The sequence below is a fragment of the Elephas maximus genome, chromosome 12, assembly GCF_024166365.1.
Source record: "Elephas maximus indicus isolate mEleMax1 chromosome 12, mEleMax1 primary haplotype, whole genome shotgun sequence".
NCBI lineage: Eukaryota > Metazoa > Chordata > Mammalia > Proboscidea > Elephantidae > Elephas > Elephas maximus.
Window position 1 is genome coordinate 41,531,409 of NC_064830.1, and position 19,559 is coordinate 41,550,967.

The 19,559-nt window shown below is 49.2% G+C and overlaps 1 protein-coding gene across 3 annotated transcripts; it reads left to right on the top strand.

Moving 5' to 3' along the window:
* Window positions 1-1,028: 1,028 nt before the first annotated feature.
* Window positions 1,029-18,278, top strand: MFSD2B (MFSD2 lysolipid transporter B, sphingolipid). Of its 3 annotated transcripts, XM_049903103.1 has the most exons (15): window positions 2,839-2,858; window positions 3,770-4,272; window positions 7,275-7,400; window positions 8,721-8,845; window positions 9,432-9,555; window positions 11,006-11,084; window positions 11,230-11,360; window positions 13,773-13,863; window positions 13,978-14,099; window positions 14,582-14,665; window positions 14,982-15,062; window positions 15,277-15,386; window positions 15,674-15,817; window positions 16,210-16,386; window positions 17,574-18,278. In XM_049903103.1, the coding sequence occupies exons 2-15, from the start codon at window positions 4,177-4,179 to the stop codon at window positions 17,596-17,598; spliced, it is 1,515 nt and encodes a 504-aa protein (XP_049759060.1). In that variant the 5' UTR covers window positions 2,839-2,858; window positions 3,770-4,176; the 3' UTR covers window positions 17,599-18,278. The 3 variants fall into 3 exon arrangements, with proteins under 3 accessions (XP_049759061.1, XP_049759063.1, XP_049759060.1); XM_049903104.1 differs by lacking the exon at window positions 9,432-9,555 and having other exon boundaries at window positions 1,029-4,272; window positions 11,312-11,360; XM_049903106.1 differs by lacking the exons at window positions 16,210-16,386; window positions 17,574-18,278 and having other exon boundaries at window positions 1,029-4,272; window positions 15,277-15,354; window positions 15,658-15,813.
* The last annotated feature ends 1,281 nt before the right edge of the window (window positions 18,279-19,559 follow it).

Here is a 19,559-nt window from a genome sequence, read left to right on the forward strand (position 1 = left end):
CTAGGGGGGGAAAAATAATGTATATGTATTTGTTAATTAAATGTGTAGAGTATCATGTAGGCTGACTTTGGAAAACAAACTGAGAACACCCTTCCAAGGGAAGGAAAACTTGAAGATAAGCATTTTAGATGTGGATTACAACTTGACCTAAGCAGCTATTTCAAAACTGTCATCCGTTTCCTGAAACCCATTGCTAGGGCTAATATGTAGAAATGCAGGTTCCAGTTTACTGGCTAAATTACTATGCATTTATCCAAATTATAAAAGTAATCTTTTTTATGTTACATACTTCTCATTCAATATGCTTTTCATCACTTTTCGGTGTGTTGAAAATATCTGCGCGTCTAAGATTTTCAGTGCCTTCAAGTCTTTTGAAAGCAATCTTTTGCTAATGGTTAAAGATTTGTTTTCTTAAGGGTGTGATACTGTTCATTAAAAGGATCTGTGAAATAATTTACATGTGTTATAAGATAGCTATGTAAAGTTGCATTTGTCATTTTTATTTGGCAAAGTCATTTAGTTTGGGAATCAGCAGATATTTATTAGGTGCCTTCTGTGTATCCTGGTGGCATAGTGTGGTTAAGAGCTTGGCCGCTAACCAAAAGGTCAGCAGTTCGAATCCAGTGCCACTCCTTGGAAATCCTATGGGACAATTCTACTCTGTCCTATAGGTTCACTGTGAGTTGGAATCAACTTGGCGGCAGTGGGGTGTGGTGGGTTCTGTGTGTCAGGTACTTTAACCAGTGTTACTTTCATTTAATTTTCAGAAATGTAAAAATACATTTTTAATACATTTTAATGATTCCATTTATTTTTTAAACCCTTCTTGGTATCCTGATTTGAACTAACGTGAAGATTCCTAAGGGTTTACTTACTAGTTCTTTCCCTGAGTACAAACCATTTAATTAAAAATTTGCTCGTCATACTAAGTCCTGATATAACAGTGGCTCATTTAGTAAAGATTAATATTTGAATCTTTGTTATTTGTTTTAACTGTATTTTTTGCACAAGTAATTCATATCCATTTTAGAAAATTATATATGCTAAAAATGATTTTTAAATGACCTGTTATTCCACCATCAGAGATAACCTCTGTTAACATTTTGGTGTGCATCCTTTCAGATTCTTTTAGCGTCTCAGTCTTTAGTTTTGTTTTAGTCAAAGGCAGGCTTAGTTGTAGTAATTCTGTTTTATCTAGTGAGATTTAACTTGCCTTTTTGATTGGAAATTACACCCAGAACGTAGCATCATTATACTAAAATAATAATTGTCAGGAGCAAATGTCTTTTTTAAGCACTCTTTCTGTGCAAAAAAAAAAATTTTTTTGTTTTTCCCCTGCTTCTTTTCAGAATTAAAGATGTGGTAGTATACACGGTACAGTGCAGATATTGGGAATGAACTGTTTACAAGACTGCTAAAAGACATGTAAAAGGATGTATGTAAAAGTAGATTGTCCAAAGAAACTTGAGTTTATGTTTAGTTCCCAAGGAATTAAATATTTAGCATACGCATTATCTAAATTATCCTACAGTCAAGGAAGCATTTTGTAGATTAAGGAAGTGCATAGAAAATGGAATGACTTGCCTTAAAACTGGAAAGTGCATCCATTAGAAGAAGATTCAATTGTGACAGAAAATCCAAAGTAACGGAAACTTACAAAGTAAAATTTTATTTCCCACACAAAAGTCCAGAGGAAAGCAGTTCAGGACTGGTCGTTCAGTTTCATGAAATCGTTGGACTCTTGTACTGTTGATCTGCCTTTCCCAGACAGGTCAACTCATGGGCTAAGATAGCTGCACCAGCACCAGCCATCACATTTGAAGTAATGGCTTCACTTTCAGTGCTTCAATGGGAAGGAGCACACCCCTTTCCTTTTTTTTTAAACAGCTGTCTTGAGCTGTAATTCACATACCATACCAGTCACCCACTTAAAGTGTACAATTCAGTGGCTTTTAGTATATTCACAGGGTTGAGCAACATTTTTGTTCTTCCTGAAAGCAATACTAGCTGTCATTCCCCACCCCCACACTCGGTCCTGTTGTTGTTAAGTTGCTGTGGAGTTGGTTTTGACTCTTGGACCCCATGTGTGCAAAGTAGAACTGCTTCCTAGGGTTTTCAAGGCTGTTACCTTTCAGAAGCAGGTTGCCGGAATTGTACTCCAAGGTGTCTCTGGGTGGGTTCAAAACCACCAGTCTTTTGGCTAATAAAGCGCTTAACTGTTTGCACCACCCAGGACTCCTCCCTCAGTCCCACGTAACCACAAATCTACATTTTGTCTTTATAGATACTTGCATTTGGACATTTACAAACAGAATCATACAATATGTGGCCTTATATGACTGGCTTTGAATTATCATAGTGTTTTCAGGTTTCATCCATGTTGTAGTATGTATTAGTACCTCATTCCTTTTTATCATTCAATAGATACAACACATTTTGTGTATCATCAGTTGATAGACATTTGGGTTGGTTCCACCGTTTGGCTTCAATTATGAATAATGCAGCTATTTATAACAGCTTAAAAAGCTACAAGTTTTTGGGTAGATGTATGTTTTCATTTCTCTTGGGTAAAGATACATAGGAGTGGCATTGGTAGGTCTTCTGGAAACCCTGGTGGCGTAGTGGCTAGGAGCTAAGGCTGCTAACCAAAAGGTCGGCAGTTTGAATCCACCAGGCGCTCCTTGGAACTCTGTGGGGCAGTTCTGCTCTGTCCTGTAGGGTCACTATGACTCGAAATCGACTCTATGGCAACAGCTTTTTTTTTTTTTTTTTTTTTTACGTAACTTCGCGTTTAAATTTGAGGAACTGCCAAACTGCTTTCCAAACCGGCTGTACCATTTCACATTCCTGCCAACAAGGTATGAGAGATCTGATTTCTCTCCATGCTCCCCAAAACCTGTTGTCATTTTTCTTATAGCCATCCTTGGAAACTCTAGGGAATGGTTCTACTCTGTCCTATAGGGTCACTATGAGTCGAAGTCGACTCCACGGCACTGGGTTTGGTTTTTGGTTTTGAGTGGGTGTGAAGTGGTATTGGTTTTGTGGCTTTTGATTTGCATTTCCCTCATAACTAATGACATTGGGCATGTTTTCATGTGCTTGTCCATTTCTGTATCTTCTTTGGAGAATGTTCACATCCTTTGCCTATTTTTTAAATTGGATTATTTGTCTTTTAATTGTAGAGTAGTGGGAGTTCTCTATGTATTCTGGATACAAGTCTCTTGTCAAAGATAGAATTTGCAAATATTTTTGCCCATTCTGTAGGTTGTCTTTTCACTTTCTTGATGGTGTCCTCTGAAGCACAAAGTTTGTCATTTTGATGTATTTTTACATCAAAAAAAATACAGTTTATGTATTTTTTTCTTTTATCACTTGCACTTGTGCTGACCTGTCTTAAGGAACTATTGTCTAACCAAAAGTTAGAAAGATTTGTGTTTTCATCTAAGACTTTTTTTTTTTTACAGTTTTAGCTCTTGGTCTGTGATCCATTTTGAAATAATTTTTGTGTATGGTATGACCCCCTTCTCTTTCATGACCTTTCTGGGAAATTGCATACAACATTTCTGGTTGCCTTCTGCTTTTCTTTTCACTGGCCAGAACTGAGTGGCATGGCCATATCCGCCTGTGTGAGAGGCTGGAGAGTGTCCCTTTCAGGCATCTAGCATCCAGTTTAACAGCTTGAAAGCCTGTTTAGCAGTAACCTTAGTCTGTGAACAAGTAGATTCTATTGCTTCATTTTAAAAATATATTTGCCGGCTTTCACCCACAGAGATCTAGCAGGAGGGTTTAGCGCAAACTGCTGGCACCTGTAGTCCCAGCCTTCTGCAGCCCGCTCACTCCCTTGGTGACCTACCCAAGGAAAGGGTCCCGAGAGTCTTGCCGGCCTTGTCCACCCCAGCGAATTTGAGTTCTTGGCGTTTTTCTCTGTACGGAAACGAAACCGTGCGCTTCGCGGTTCTCAATTTCCCCGTGCGTTACCTTGGGACCGGGGTGCGTGGGACAACGCCTCTGGCTCCTAGGGCTCCCCGGCCCCGCCCCGTGCGCTCCGCGCCCCCTCGGCCGGGAGCAACCCTCGTTCCCGCGGGCTGAGGCACCGGCGGGGCCTGGGAGTGAGTTCCCCTGCGGTGGAGCGATAACACCAGGGAGCGACAGCCGCAGTCGGATCTGTCGTGTACAATGGCGGTGGCCTCCGGAGGCACCTCAGCGCTGGCAGTGGATGCGCCGCCGCCCCATTCCGAATCGCACACCTCGCACACCTCGGAGCCCAGCTCGGTGAGCTCAAAGTGAGGGGCAAGAGAGGGTCTCAGCAGGCGGGAGAAGGGGCTCTGGGCTCCAGCGCGCGAGTGCCGGGTGAGAGGATCCTACCGCTCCAGAGACGTTGGGGCATCTCATCGCAGCTCCTTACTTAGCCAGTCAGCCTTGTGGGGGCCCAGCCCAAGCACTCAATCTTACAAACTGCCCTTAGTGGGGTTCTGTGGTACCTCTTTAATCATCTCAACCCCTAGCGGTGGGTGGGGAAACAGTCCTAAGCAAGTGAAGTAACTTGCTGGATTCATTCAATTAGGTGGAACCAGGGCCATTCCCCGGTCTCTTGTCTGTTCCAGGTCCTCCTGGACAGTCTTTTGAGGCCTGGGGTATAGGGCTTTCCATTGTGAGTAAGGAGGCTGCCTTCCCTCCCCAATCTCCAGGCAGGTGGCATGGGCATCAGGCATCAGGCTCTCTCCAAAAGGAGACTTCCCCAGGCTCCCGGGTGAGGATGGTGGGTAGGTAGGAACCCAGGGGTGTCTTCAGTCTTTCAGCATCCTCTGTATTGGTGGAGCTGGAGCTTATTCAGAAAGAATGGCTGCACTGGAGAGAACTTAGGAACTCTGGGCTTTCTGTGTCATGCTGAATGCTACATCCTCTCCCCACTCCACCCCCAAGGCATTCTGTATGGGGCTTCACTTGACCGCCACCTCCATCCCCATCTTGACTCAGCGCTTCCTCTCAGACACCTCAGAGCAAAGAGTCATGGCTCCCAAGAAAGAAACTGAGATGAGGCCTTTGGGAAAACTCATTTCCCAGTGAAATTTAGGAATCCAGGTTGAGGTTAACGGCAACAGGGAATAAAACATTGCCAATGAAGTGCCAGCTTTTAACTCTCATGACAACCCTTTGAGATATATATTATTGCCATTTTACAGGTGAGGAAACAAGTTCAGTGAGATCAAGTAACTTGCCCTAGGTCACATAGCTAGAGATGGCAGAAATGGAATTTGAATACAAGTTTGTCTGATGCTATAACTTGTACTAAGTTCACTGTGAAGGGCTTATGATTAAAAAAAAAAAAAATGATTAGGCAGGTAAAATTGTCAAGACTCTAAGATTATATCCCTAGTGTCAGCTGGAATTTCTTTTTCTATCTTTTGAATGCCTTCTATGTGCCAGAAACTTGCTAGACATATTTAGGGAGACTCAAGAGTTCCATTAAAAGAGAGGAGAGGGCTGCCATGTTGCATTCTTCCTGGTTTTAAAGTTTTCTGGGAATTGAAATAATTTCGATTCAAATTTCAGAAAAGGAGACCACATTCTGCCTTGAGTGTGGGTTTCTCCTGTGGGTAGGAGAGCAATGCAGAGGATGTGATAAACCGTTATCTGGGAAGACCTTCCCTTCAAAAGAGCCTAGTGGGGCCTCCAGCAAGATAGTGAAATGGGTGAAGCCATAGCCTTCTCCACTCCCTCTCCCACCCCCAAGCATAGGCTGAAAAAGAAGAATTTCCAGCATCTTTTGAAAAAATAATACTACACAGTGTCTTCTTGGCCATTTATTCTGTCAACAAATATAGATTACCTACTGTATGTCAAACATTGTTCTACCAACTGGGGATGCCATGGTGAGTAAAACAGTTATGGTTCATGCTCTGAGAGAGCTTATATTCTGGTGGGGAGAGGCAGGAAATAGAATATATCAGGCAGCAAGTTTGATGAGATATCTGGGTGGTCAGGGAAGGCCTCTTTGAGGAGGTGGCATTTAAGCTGAGACTGAATGACAAGGAGTCAGTTATGCAAAGATCTAGGGGAAGAAGGCAGAAGCACTGGCAAGTGCAAAGGCCTTGAGGCAGCAACAAGCTGAGAAATAGTTTGAGGAGTAGGAATGAGGTCACCATGGCTGGAAAAGAGCTATCTAAGTGAGGTGGGAAAAGGGTGGGGGCAGATCAGCAGGCTCCAGTAGGCTGTACTGAAACTGTAATGGCAAGCTGTTTGAGGGTTTTAAGCAGAGGGAAGAAGACATGATCTGATTTACGGTTATTTAAAGATCACTTTGGCTGCTGGGCAGAGAGTGGATTGTAGACAATGACAGCAGAAACAAGGAAGCCACTGAGGAGGCTCTTAACTGGTTGATTAAATGTGAGATGTGGGAAGGAGGATCAAGGATGATTCAGGTGCCCGAGCCACAGGGTGGACAGTGGGGCCATTTAATGCAGTGGGAACAGCAGGGTTAGGAATTGGTTTAGACAATGGGATGGGAAATCAGGAGCTGTGTTTTGACCGTGTTTAGCTGAGATGCCTGTTAGACATCTATGGGGAGCTGTGAGTAGGTAGTTGAATATTCATTTGAGTCTGGAGTTTGCTGGATAGCTTGGGGCTAGTGATAATACAGTTGGGGGTCGTAAGTATTACTTCATTTCAGTGGTGACCTGGTAGATGGGGGGAGGGGGACAGGAAGGAGGAAGATATGCTCCCATTTGTAATGTTTGCTGATTCCATGGTATAAATACCCTCACCATGGATGATTTAAAGCTACCAGTGGCTCAACAGCTGGCTTGCAAAATTCTTGAACATTTAACAATCAGCTCTCAGAGCTACTGCCTCATTTGCTCATTAAAACAACCCCATAAAGTTGGCAGGGATATTCCATTTGAAAGATGAAGAAAACACAGCTTAGAGAGAGAAAGTGACTTAGTCAAGGTCACATAGGGAATAGGGCGGCCAAGAAAGTGCTTATGCCCAGGTTTCCGGACTCCTGCTTCACTCTCACTGACTCCGAAAATTAAAGCAGGCCGTAGAGGGAAGCATAGGGGGGAATGTATCGTTTATGAGGTCATGGTTTAGGATTCTTTTTTTTTTTTTCTTTTCCTGTCTCACTTCACTTTAGGAGAAGGTGGGGCAAATCAGGGCTGAGAGGTTGCTGGAATTTTCCCATAAGGACCTCAGGATGCTTATGGATGTCACAAGGGTGTGGGAAGCTGTTGTGTGTCTATGGGGTGGGGGCTTAGCTCCAGTGTCTCCCCCAGGACGGTAGAGCTGGTCGCCTCTCATTCTGTACGAAGTTGTGCTATGGCATTGGTGGGATCCCCAACCAGGTGGCCTCCAGTGCCACAGCCTTCTACCTGCAGCTCTTCCTGCTTGATGTGGCACAGGTAAGTGAGGGCACCAGCCCAGGGCTGCCTGCTCCCATCTTCTTTCTGCCCTCTCCCTGTCTGATTCTTCCGCTTCCAACTGTACATCAGTTCTTCTTGGTAGACAGCATTTCTGACCCAAGCCTAACAAAAAGCCAAATGCTACTGAAGGAAACCTCTTAAAGGATGTTTATTGCAGCCATGTTTGTGGTGGAAAAATGGGATACAGTGTAATGCCTGACAACACAGAAACAATTAAATAAGTTGTGCTATATCCACACAGGGAGCCCTGGTGGTGCAGTGGCTAAGAGCTCAGCTGCTAACCAAAAGGTTGGTGGTTTGAACCAACCAGCAGCTCCTCAGGAGAAAGACGTGGCAGTCTGCTTCCGTAAAGATTACAGCCTTGGAAACCTCACGAGGCAGTTCTACTCTGTCCTATATGGTTGGAATTGACTTGACAGCAATTTTTTCTTTTTTTAAATCCAAATAATGAACTATTTAGGCAGCCGTTCAAAAGAGATCTATACCTGCTCCACGATGCATCGTCAAGCGAGAAAAGCTAGTTTTAGAGAAGAGTATATAAAATGATCCCATTTTAACAAAACAAAGGCATGTCCCGTATTTGTGTGCGCATGTGTAAATGTATGTATATTTCTACACATGATTAAAATATAAGCATGGAGAAAATTGCGGAAGAATACACACCAAGCTGTTAATGTTGACTATAGAAGGGAATGGTGGGGAGTAGGGGAGAAGCAAAAAAGTTTTTTAATAACATCCATGATTTTAAGAAAATGACACTGATATGACCCCATTTATGTAAAATTACAAATTAGAAATGCATGAAAGGATGATGGAAATGCTTCCAGCAGTTGTCTCAGGATGGTGAGATTTCAGATAAGCTTTGCTTAATATTTTTCTGTACTGTTGGAATGTTTTTTATAAGGAGCGTATTTATGTAATTAGAAAAGTCAATAAACATTTTCATTGTGAAACAAAAGTCTACCTCTGAGTATCAGCCTAGATATACCCTTCTTGCTCTGAGCCACCCCATGGGCTTCTGATGAGGGCCCCCCACATCCTGTCCGAAGGCGACAGGGCCTGGGGAATAGTGGAGCTGCAGCCATCGGCTCCCTCCCACCCTTCCTTTCACTACTTCACGTTACAGCCTTCGACACAGCCTTCTGGATCAGTGTCCTGGTGGGAGGCCTGGTAGCCCTATACACCGTGGCTGTGCCCCCCCACCCCACCAGGTTCCCAGGTCTCCAAGCAGGCAGGCAGGCCTCGACACCCTCTGCTACTCTGCCAGGTCTTCTCTAGCCCCTCCCTGGTCCGTTTCAGATCCCTGCTGCCCAGGTATCACTTGTCCTATTTGGAGGAAAGGTGTCTGGGGCAGCTGCCGACCCTGTGGCTGGGTTCTTCATCAACAGAAGCAGAAGGACAGGGTCTGGACGACTCATGCCCTGGTGAGCAGCCCCACAGTCCTTGGGACCAAGGTACCCACCCCTGGTGCTGAAGTCACTCTATTTGTCACAGCCCTGTTTCTTGGTAGAAAACCCTATGGATTGGTAGAGCATAAGACAGGACTGTAGGTGACTGGGGACTAGACTGGGACCAGATTGCAAGCCTTTCATTTCAGCAACATTCTTGGGGACTCTCCCTCATCAGACAGCACAGGGCTGGACAGAGCCTCCAAGCCTCTCAGTAGGGACAAGTTGGCCAGGAGGTCACGGAGGGTCTCACAGAGGAGCTGCAACTTGCTTGTCCTTCCACGTCCTCAATAGAGAGAATGGCACACTGAACAAGGGCCCAGCCAGAGTCCAGCAGCGAACGGCCCTCTCCTCTGCCTGCCACCCCAACATCTGATCAGCCACCCGAACCTAGCCCTCACTTCTCTCGCTATCCCTGACTCCTCCGCTGACAGCCCAGCCCAGAGCTTCTCCAAGGGCAGAGGGCTTTGTGCCCAGAGGGGTGAGGGTGTTCCAGGCAAGGCCCTTGGTGTCCCCTCTGTCCTGGTGCTGAGGGGTGCTCCTCACCCCTGTGCTTCTGCAGGGTGCTGGGCTGCACACCCTTCATTGCCTTGGCCTACTTCTTCCTATGGTTCCTGCCCCCCTTCACCAACCTTCGGGGTGTCTGGTACATGACCTTCTACTGCCTCTTCCAGGCCCTTGCCACGGTGAGTGGGTGCCCACCTGTCTTAGTTATCAGAAATACCACAAGTGGGTGGCTTTAACAAACATTATTTTCTCACAGTTTAGGAGGTTGGAAGTCCAAATTTAGGGTGCTGGCTCTAGGGGGAAGGCTTTTTCTCTTGGCTCTGGAGGAAAGTCCTTGTCTCTTCAGCTTCTGTTTCCTTGGAGATCTCCATGTGTCTTGACATCTATCTTACTCCATCTCTCCTCTGCTCACTTGTTTAATCTCTTTTATATCTCAAAAGAAATTGACTCAAATTGTTACCGGAATAAGGTTCTTGCCTCTCACTGGTCAAGAATGAGCAGGTAAGGCACATAGTTTTCCACACGAGCAAAGCTTTATTGAAGAGGCTTGCAAGCGGACACATGGAGGGCCTAGAGCAATGCTTACCCTCATCTCACAGAACAAAAGATGGGCCTGAGTTTTAATTAAAAGTTCTTGGGTGGGAAAAGATTCATGTTTATTCATAGACACGGGCGGGGATATGTTAACTAAGGTGCTCGCAGCAGCAGCTTTCCAGGATGGCTCCTGTCCTGGAGGCCTCTGGGATTTGTAGCAGGACTTATTATGGGGTGTCGTGCCTGCTAGTCTCTTGTTCCCTGGGTTTGATTCCCCGGCTAGGGCCATAGCCCCTCACTGCACCTGGTGGAAGGTCACACAGCAGTCACAGGTGGATGTTTTGCGCATGTCCCTGGGCCTGGTTTTCTCCAGCTGCTTCTGAAAGGCAACTTTAAAGAAGTTTGTGGGCTACTTTTAGATACACTGCCCCATTGTTCTGGGGAATGGCTTTGTTTCTGTGCCCTGGCCCATTTCTTATTACTTTGTTTGCAGATTTGGGGGCCCCTCTCTTCTCTGTCTTACTCTCTAGGTTCCACACTCAACCCCCTGGTACCTCCCTGATAGTATAGTCTATTTCTCTTTCACTTGCTTCTCCTCTAACCACACCAGTCTCTTCACTATTTCTCAAACAGGCACCTGCCGATCTCAGGGCCTTTGCTCCATGTCCTAAAAAGACACCCTACACTAATCCTGCCTCATTAACATAAAGACAACCCATTCCCAAATGGGATAATGACCACAGGCATACAGGTTAGGATTTACAACATATACTTTTGGGGGACATAATTCAATCTGTAACACCCCCAGGGGCCTGGACTCTGGTGAACCCCATTGCTGGCCAGGGGCTACTCTGAAGTAGGAGGGGTAGGTGGCTAGGAGGGACCTTGCCCTCACCTGCACTCCAAGGATGGGAAAGCCCCAGCTTGCTCCATCTCATACTGCTCTGGGCTCTGTGTCCCTTCCTGCCCTTCAGTCTCCAGTGGTGGGTTGCCAGGGTGGACAGGGCCACTAGAGCCTCAGCCTCATGAAGCCGGCAGCCTGGGTTGCCAGGCCTGGGCAGTGGGGCTATCCTAGGTGTTCCCCGGGCGCCCCAGTTCTTCCAGGTGCCATACACGGCACTCACCATGCTCCTGACCCCCAACCCGAGGGAGCGGGACTCGGCCACCGCATACCGTGAGTGCGGGCTTGGGGCTGTGGGGGAGGGGGAAGGGTGACGCTGTCCCTCGGGACACAGGCCGGGTCCTGGGCTGGAGCCTCGGGACCCTGCGGGTGGGAGGACGCGGCACTTGGTCACTTTGCACGGCCACTGTGTCCCCAGGGATAACCATGGAGATGGCGGGGACCCTGATGGGAGCCACCGTCCACGGACTCATCGTGTCCCGCGCCCACGGGCCCCACAGGTGCCAGGAGGCCGAGATCCCCGTGCCGGACGGCGTTTCCCCGGACGCGGTGAGTGCTCGGGCACCCGGACCCCACCGTGACCTCCTCTGCCGGCAGCTTCTTTCCTTTCCGGCCCCTTCCTCTTTTGTGGGAGCTGCGTTCTCATTCCTTTTCTGCGCCTTTCGCTGAGCGGATGATGCCCAAGTCCGGTACAACCCAGTCCTCCCGCCAAACCTCCTGCTGGATTCCTTCCATCATGAAGTAATAGATGGGCAGGGAGTCCCCAGAGGACAGAGGGGAGGAAAGGGGTGTGTTGTGGCCCTGGCCACAGTCGGTGGCAGGAAGGGGCCTGCAAGGCTGGGGAAGAAAGGGCAGCAGGATGGTCTGTCTGGGCAGAGGCCTGGGTGAAGCCGCTCCTACCATCCATCCCCCCAGCCCCAGCGTGAAGTGACAAAAGGGTCGTCTATTTTTTATTTGTTCCTCTCTTTTTCCTTAAGCAAATGGCATCAATATCCTCCAGACACCTAGGAATCACCTCTGCCCCTCTCTCTTTCTCAATCCTCCACTCCACCCTATAGCAAGCCTTGTCCATTTCGTGGATACAGTTCTTCTGGAAGCCGTTCACTGCTCTGCCTCCACTGTCGTCTGGCCTACATCACCATCTCCCTTCCCCCCAGCTTCTGCACCAGTCTCCTACACAGCCTTCCCACCCTCCAGCACAGTCAGGGTGACATTTTAAAAGCCAAACTGGACCTTGTCTTTCCTTTGCTAAAAGCCCTGTGAAGCGGCCTCTCCCTGAGGCACATTTTACATGGCCTGGAGCACTCATTCTGTGTAATCCTGCCCCACATTCCTCTCCAGCCGCACCTTGGGACTTTTCCACTTTCTGGTTCCCACTGGTTCACGAGCCCCGGCCTTTACTTGAACACAGACCCCCAAACTGTGTGGCCTTCACCTTCAGGACTTGGCACAAGCCGCCTCTCCCCAGTTTGACTGTGGGGCCTCTCTGCACTCTTCTATGTAGGCATTTATGTATGTCTGTTTTTTAATTAATGAATGTTTCAGATTTACAAAAAGGTTCTCAAAGTGTGGTCCCTGGACCAGCAGCATTACCATCACCTGGAAACTTGTTAGAAGGGCACATTCTGGGGCTCCGCCCCAGGCCTACTGATTCAAAAACTCTGGGGATGACTGCTCAGTAAGCCCTCTGGGGGTTCTGATAGCTGCCAACGTTCAGGAATAGATAGTATGAGAATGACACCACATGCCCTACCACCCGTGTAAGAAAACATGACAATTTAAGTCCCCGTGTATGCGTCCCCAAACCCATCTCTAGGGCCAGCTAGAGAATTTGAGGAATCTAGTGCAAACTGAAAATGTGGGGCCCCAGCTGAGGGTGGGGAAGTGAACTCCCCTGCCCACAAGCCCTACTGCCCCAACCAAGGGATTACAACCTCCCAACACTGGGATGCACTGGGCACCTGGATCAGGTGTGGGTGAGCGTCCCCCACACCTCATGCACCCTCTGAGCGGCGCCATGGCGGCTGCCAGCCTGGTGTGGAAAGGCTGCCGCCATGCCCCTCCCTGATGGACTCTCCCACACCCACATCCAGGCCCCTACTTGAGGTAGACTACTACTGAATGCAGGCCTGTGCATGCTCACTCACCCTACCACTCCGCAACAGTGTGGCGGTGGGGTCAGGCGGAGGAGGCCAGGAGAGGCCTGGGGTGCAAGGAACTGGAGGTCAGAAAGCTGAGAACCCATTCCAGGCAGATGGGCCTCATGTGAGCTGAGGCCCTTACATGAGGCCCTTGGTAGCGCATGCTGCATCGTCCACGAACTTCCCTCACAAAACACAAATTCAATGATAAAATTATTGAGAATTTGAAGACAATGACACAGAGTATTAGGCGCAGGGCCCCTCTGAGCACGGGCTCTGTGTCATCTCCCTCCTTCTTTCCCCACCCCTCCCCTTGGACAACCTCTATCCAGCGCTGGGCAGCTGTCATCCCCATGCATTCTTTACATGAATTTTTATGACCTGTGTATCCTCCCCTGAATGACACGGAGCATCGTTTCTGTTTTCTATACTGATCTGGGACCATCGTGTCTCACACTGTGCTGTAACTGTGTGCTTATGGGTCTGTCTTCCTGTCACACTGGAGCCCCTTATTGTGGGTAGACAGGTCACTTACTCATCAGTGTAACCTCAGGGTTTAACATGCAGAAGTCAGAAGCAATAAATGTTTGCTTAAAAAAACGAGAGAGAGGGAAAGAACAAGCAAGCGAGCCCTGAGCCCAATAGGCACTGATGCCCCCTTTCCATGGAGGAGGCACAAAGTTGGCAGAAAGACATGTGTGTGGATGAGCCATTCTGGGCCCTTGGATGCTGGGGTGATTGGGAGGGGCCCTGCCCCGTGTGTCCCTACCCCCCTGGGTTGGAGACATTGCACCCACACCAGCTCTGTTCTGTCCCACAGATGCGTCTCTACTCCATTGCAGCCGCCGTGGTTGCTGTGACTTACCCTGTGTGTAGTGGCCTGCTCCGCCTGGGAGTGAAGGAGCGGCCAGGTATGGAGGGCTGAGGGAGGGCATGGAAACAGAAACAGGGCAGAAGGCTTCCTTTGGGGGTGGGTTTTGGTTTTGAACTCTGCCAAGCCAAGGTGTTCCCTTGCTGTGTTGTAGACCCCTCATCCCCAGCCTCAGGCCAAGGCCTGAGCTTCCTGGCTGGGCTGGGCCTCACTGTCCGGCACCCGCCCTACCTGAAGCTGGTGGTCTCCTTCCTGTTCATCTCAGCCGCTGTCCAGGTACCTCTGGCCAGGCTGATCCACGCTGGCTTGGCCCTGGCCATACTGACCCTGTGCATGCTCAGAGTTAGGCACCAGAGTTAGGCTTGAGTTTTAACGAGAAAACACCCTTGGCTGGCACCGTGGCCGAGAGAGGCTGGTGCTGGGAAGAGAGAGACCAAGACAGGGCTTGTGAGATGGGGGAGGGTCGGGGTCAGGCACTAGGAACCTGGCAGAGTCTGGGGTGGTTTCCTGTCACATTACCTGAAGTTTAGTAAAGTCCACCTGATCCTAGTTGCAAGGGGCGAGGATGGGATAGGAATGGTGTTGATACCTGTGCTGGGATAAGCACCCTCTGTGGGGAAGGGGGCTATGTGATGGTGGCAGCAAGCAGAGTGCAAGGTCCCAAAGGGGAGGCAGACTTGAGACCCAGTGCTTGCCCTTGACTTCCGGAGCTTCTGCCAGCCCCTGTACATGCCCACCCTGCCTGTCTCCCTCCTCAGGTGGAGCAGAACTACCTGGTCCTGTTCTGTACACATGCCTCCCGGCTACATGACCACGTCCAGAGACTGGTGCTAACCATCTTGGTGAGGGGCCTGGGGTGGTGAGGCAAGATCATTTAGGGGCCTGAGTGGGGTCATGTATAGTCCCTGACATGACACATGTGTGGCCAGAGCACTAGTGGTCAACATTCTTGACTCTGCTTTGGTCTTAGTCACCTGCATTCCAGCAGATGGTGTGATTGGGGCCAGGGTTATAAAGTTCAAATCACAGGTTCGAACCAGAGAGCAGGCCAGAGGTGTGGTCGAGGCTGGCGGACCCGTCTAAAAGCCAGGCCATTGAGGTCCTGGGCAAAGGCGTGGGCGGCTCATCCCTGGCTGTGATGTTGCTGTCCGTTCACAGATATCTGCTGTACTGAGCACCCCGCTGTGGGAGTGGGTTCTACATCGATTTGGGAAGAAGACCCCAGCCTTTGGGATCTGCGTGAGTCGGGCAGGAAGTCAGGCCTGGAGATGGCAGTGGAAAAGGGATGGAGGAGGGAGCATGGATCCTGAGTTTCCTGCGGCCAGGGGGTTGGGTCTGTGTTCCCTTGTGTCTTCAGTGCCTGGGGCCAGGCACAAAGGGCCATTGTAAAGACTGGTGAGTGTGAGAATGAAAGAGCAAGTGGAAGGATCAGCGAGTGTCTCTGTCTCCCCAGGTGATGGTGCCTTTTGCAATCTTGTTGGCTGCTGTGCCTGTGGCGCCCGTGGCCTACGTCGTGGCCTTTGTATCTGGCGTGAGCATTGCTGTGTCCTTGCTGCTACCCTGGTAGGCTGGGGGAGGGGAAAGGGTATGGGAACTTCATGTCCTTCCACAATGGGAATCCTCTCCTTCACGTCAACCTGTTGTCCCGGGGCCCCCGTGCCCAGCCTCCTAAAAGGGCACTGGAGGCAGGAGTGGTGGGCATATTGCCTGGTTCTCTGTGGGCCCATCCTGGTCCTGGGCAGCAGGGACCCAGGGATGTAGCCGACTTGGTCTCAGTCCCCAGAGAGCTCACAGACTGGTGGGTGTCAAGGGGATAAAAGGGAGAACTCTGCAGCCCCCTTCACTCCCAGGTCCATGCTGCCAGATGTGGTGGATGACTTCCAGCTGCAGCACCAGCATGGCCCAGGCCTAGAGACCATCTTCTACTCCTCCTATGTCTTCTTCACCAAGCTTTCAGGCGCAAGTGCCCTGGGCATCTCCACACTCAGCCTGGAGTGAGTCTCAGGGTGGGGGGCACCAGAGTCACAAAGTACTAGTAGGGTGGGAAGAAGAGGGCAAAGCTCTCTCCAGCCAGCTGGGGGTCACCCACGAGCCTGGGTCCAAGCTCTGTTCTGTGGAGATTTGGGGAACAACTGCCCCCAGGTTTCCTCGTGCACATGACTGAGAGGCCTTTCTTGGGGGCTGTAACTACCTTCTGAAGCCCCAGCCCCCACATTCTCAGTTATCTGTCCCCATGGCCAGGCCATCCTCTCAACCCTCTCTTCCACCACAGCTAGGCTGTGTCCAAGTTTCAGGATACTGTGGGGATAGGGTATCTGGGAGCCCTCCACTCAGGAAGCCAGGCTTAGTGAGGATCTGACTGGATGGATGGGTGGTGTTTCTCCAGGTTCGTGGGGTATAAGGCTGGAGCCTGTGAGCAGACAGAGGAGGTGGTGGTGACCCTCAAGGTCCTCATCGGAGCCGTGCCCACCTGCATGATCCTCACTGGTCTGTGCATCCTCCTGGTCAGCCGCACTCCGAAGGTGCCAAGCCAGGATTCCTCCCGCCAGCTGAGCCTTCGGAGGTGGGCACCCTGCACATGGGCCACCAACCTTCAGAGAGGCACACATAGATGCACACTGATTTGTGAATGACCAACATCTGCGGATCTCCTTGCGGTATAGACACAGCTGAACAATCCTGGCTTTTGGAGATACTTCCTTTCCTTAGCGTCAGTGACACCACAGTCTCCTGGATTTTCTCCCACTACTCTGGTCATGCCTTTGTAGTCTTCTTCCTTTGAATGCCCACTGGATGTGGTATTCAAGGGCCCCCTCCTTAATTCCCTATTCTTGCTCTACATAGCCTCTCGGTGGCCTCACCTACTTGCTTGACCTCAAGTCCCTCTTGTGTGCTGGCACCTCCTGAAGCCGCCCCTCCACCCTTGACTCTCTTCAAGTTCCAGATCCACATATCTAGCTCTCATTTGGACATTTCCACTGCAGTCCCACAAGCACGTCAATCTGTGACCCCAAACTGACCTTACCTTTTTCCGCAAGTTAGCTCCTCCTCCTGTGTTTTTTCAGTGAATGGCACTACCATCCACTGTGGGAGCCAGAAGCCTGGGAGAGTCAGCTTCCACTCCTGCCCTGTAGGTTGTGCTGAGCAGCTCTCCGAGCCTTGTCCTCCCCCTACCACAGCACTCATGTCATTGCACAGGGATGATCTGCTCACCGGTCTGGCTTTCCCAGTAGGCTGACTGTAGAGACCTTGAAGGCTGGAGCTGTGTTTATCCATTTCTGTACCCTAAGAGCCCAGCACAGAGCCCGAGGCCAAGCAGGTACTCGGAATATGTGCCGCAGTATCAACACGTCCGGCAGAGCTGGCATTCGCAAGCCTGCATATGTGTTTTTGCAGCTGTCCATACACTTACAAACACATGGGCACATGGACATGCACAGGATCGCACAGGAGAGGCAGGAATTGGCTGAATCAGTCCCTCACTTCTCAGTGTTGGTGGCCCCAGACTCTTCAGCAGAGTAACACTAAAATTCTGCTTTACACCTCAGGGAAGGGCGGACAAGGGGATGGGGGATTACTTGTTAGGTCTTGGAGAAACAAGGGCTGTAGGTTTTATTAGCAGGGACCATTAAGGTGAGGAGTTGCTGGGAAGACAAGGAACAGCCACTGAAACTTCCATGGGCATCTGTGGCAGGACAGAGCCCCATCCCATGCCCATCCTTTGCCTTGGTTTCTTTCCCTTTCCTACAGGAGGACCAGCTACAGCCTTGCTTAAAGTCTGAGACTTCTGTGAGCTGGAACAGCAAGAGCCAGCAGCGTCTTCTAGGCCTGAAGTCTCCCTTTCTTCCCAGCCCTTTAGCACTCCTACCTGGCAGTGGAGTATACAACTTGTCTTTCCTTTGGGACTTGGGGATGTCTCCTGCTGCTGGGATTGGCCTGGGCTCAAGGACCTCTACCTGACCATTTCTTGCCTGTCAACCACAGACCACGCCAGACAGGCCCATGCCCCTGACTACCCCAGCTTCAGACAGCCCTTGACCCTGGACTACAGACTCCCTGTGGGAGCACCAGGCCCTACAGCCAGCTTAGATGGCAAAGCTCACTTGACACAGAGCAGGTGTACAGACCTTTTGGCCCTCCCAAGGCTCCAGTAGACATCTACTAAAGATACAAAGAGAAGCTGATGGACAGCACGTTAACGGACAGAGTGGGGACAGATGCTATGCTGGGGTGTACAGTAAGAGAAACACAGACAGGTACAGTGAGACCAAGAGACCTGGGGAGACAGCAGTGGGGATGACAGAGCAGGGCACTGGAAGTATTTCTCATGTCTTTCCTGTTTTTCGTATAAGTTGAGGACACTTTTTATAAGTGGACAGACACTGAGATGGGCCACCAAAGGACATTTTTTTTTTTTCTCATTTCAACCAAGGTTTATTTTTACAAAAGCAAATTAAAGGGGTCATTGTCTTTAAATCCCTGTAATACTTAAATCACCTGGTGTGTCTATATATGTGTGTGTGCAGTGTGACTTTCTAATAATTCAGTTGGTAAAATGGTGGAAATGAGTCTTGAACCCAAGCCTGCCTGACTCTGAAGCTTGTGGAGGTAGCCAGAGCTTACAAAATGTGTTGGAAGAATGGCCATCACCAGACCTTGGTATCACCAAGACTGCTCCTCCCCTGGAACTCAATGCCAGCACCCCTGACTCTCTGACTGCACACTCTAGGTACGCTATATTCCCACCACTCCTATTCTCTGACCTTCGGTTCACTGAGCTGCCCTATACCTCCACATCCCTTTTCTGATGTCCGTCCTTCTGCTTCAGATGAGGAGGACCGCTCCCTGCCACCAAGGCCAGTCCCTGGACTTATCCCTGGCAAAGAGCAGGCACCCCCTTGCCCCTTCCCTCTCCACTACCTCCTTTATCACCACTTAAATCCAGGAAGCAATTGTGCCGCTCACTTGCTTAAGACCCTCTCAGTCCCACCCGTGCCTCTCACCCACTCAGCCCCTACGATGGCCACAAGGCCTCACATGATCAGGTCACTGCCAAAATGTCACATCCTCAGAGAGGCTTTCCTGCTTCCCTGATCACCCCCTACCCCCAGCACTCTCTAATCTCTACTGTGCTTTCCTTGTACTTTATAAAAATTTTACCACTATGATAACAGCCCTGGTGGCCCAGTGGTTAAGTGCTCGGCTGCTAACCGAAAGGTCAGCAATTCGAACCCACCAGTGAGGTACCATTTAAAACTACTAGATTGTCATAAAGTAAGATGCACTGAGCATGTAGAACAATAGGTGCTATGATACCTTGCTGCTGGGAGTGAAAATTGATATAACTATCTTGGTATTATCTCATAAAGGCTTCATGGCACTATGAAGTTCAGCTTGCACACACCTAAGACCTAGCATTTCCACTTTTGGATAAAAGACCCTAGTCTCTTCAAACACTTACATTAGAAGACGTTTACAAGAGTATTCAACACAATATTGTATATACACAGTAAAATAGAACCAGGAAACAATCCAAATGTGTATGGCAAGAAAATGGATAAACTGTGGTAATTACAAAACACTGAAAGTAACATAAACATATCCAGGCGGTTGAATCTGAAACAATGTAGAATGGAAAAAAGAGCAAGTCACAGAAGACTATATATAATATAGTACCATTTTCATATATAAAGCTCATCATATTGTTTAGCCTAGCACATATACGTGGCGAAACTT

Coding starts and splice junctions, on each gene's coding strand:
- MFSD2B (XM_049903103.1), top strand. CDS start 4,177: ATGGCGGTGGCCTCCGGAGGCACCTCAGCGCTGGCAGTGGATGCGCCG. Junction 4,273..7,274: donor ACACCTCGGAGCCCAGCTCG/GTGAGCTCAAAG, acceptor TGTCTCCCCCAG/GACGGTAGAGCTGGTCGCCT. Junction 15,818..16,209: donor ATCTCCACACTCAGCCTGGA/GTGAGTCTCAGG, acceptor GTGTTTCTCCAG/GTTCGTGGGGTATAAGGCTG.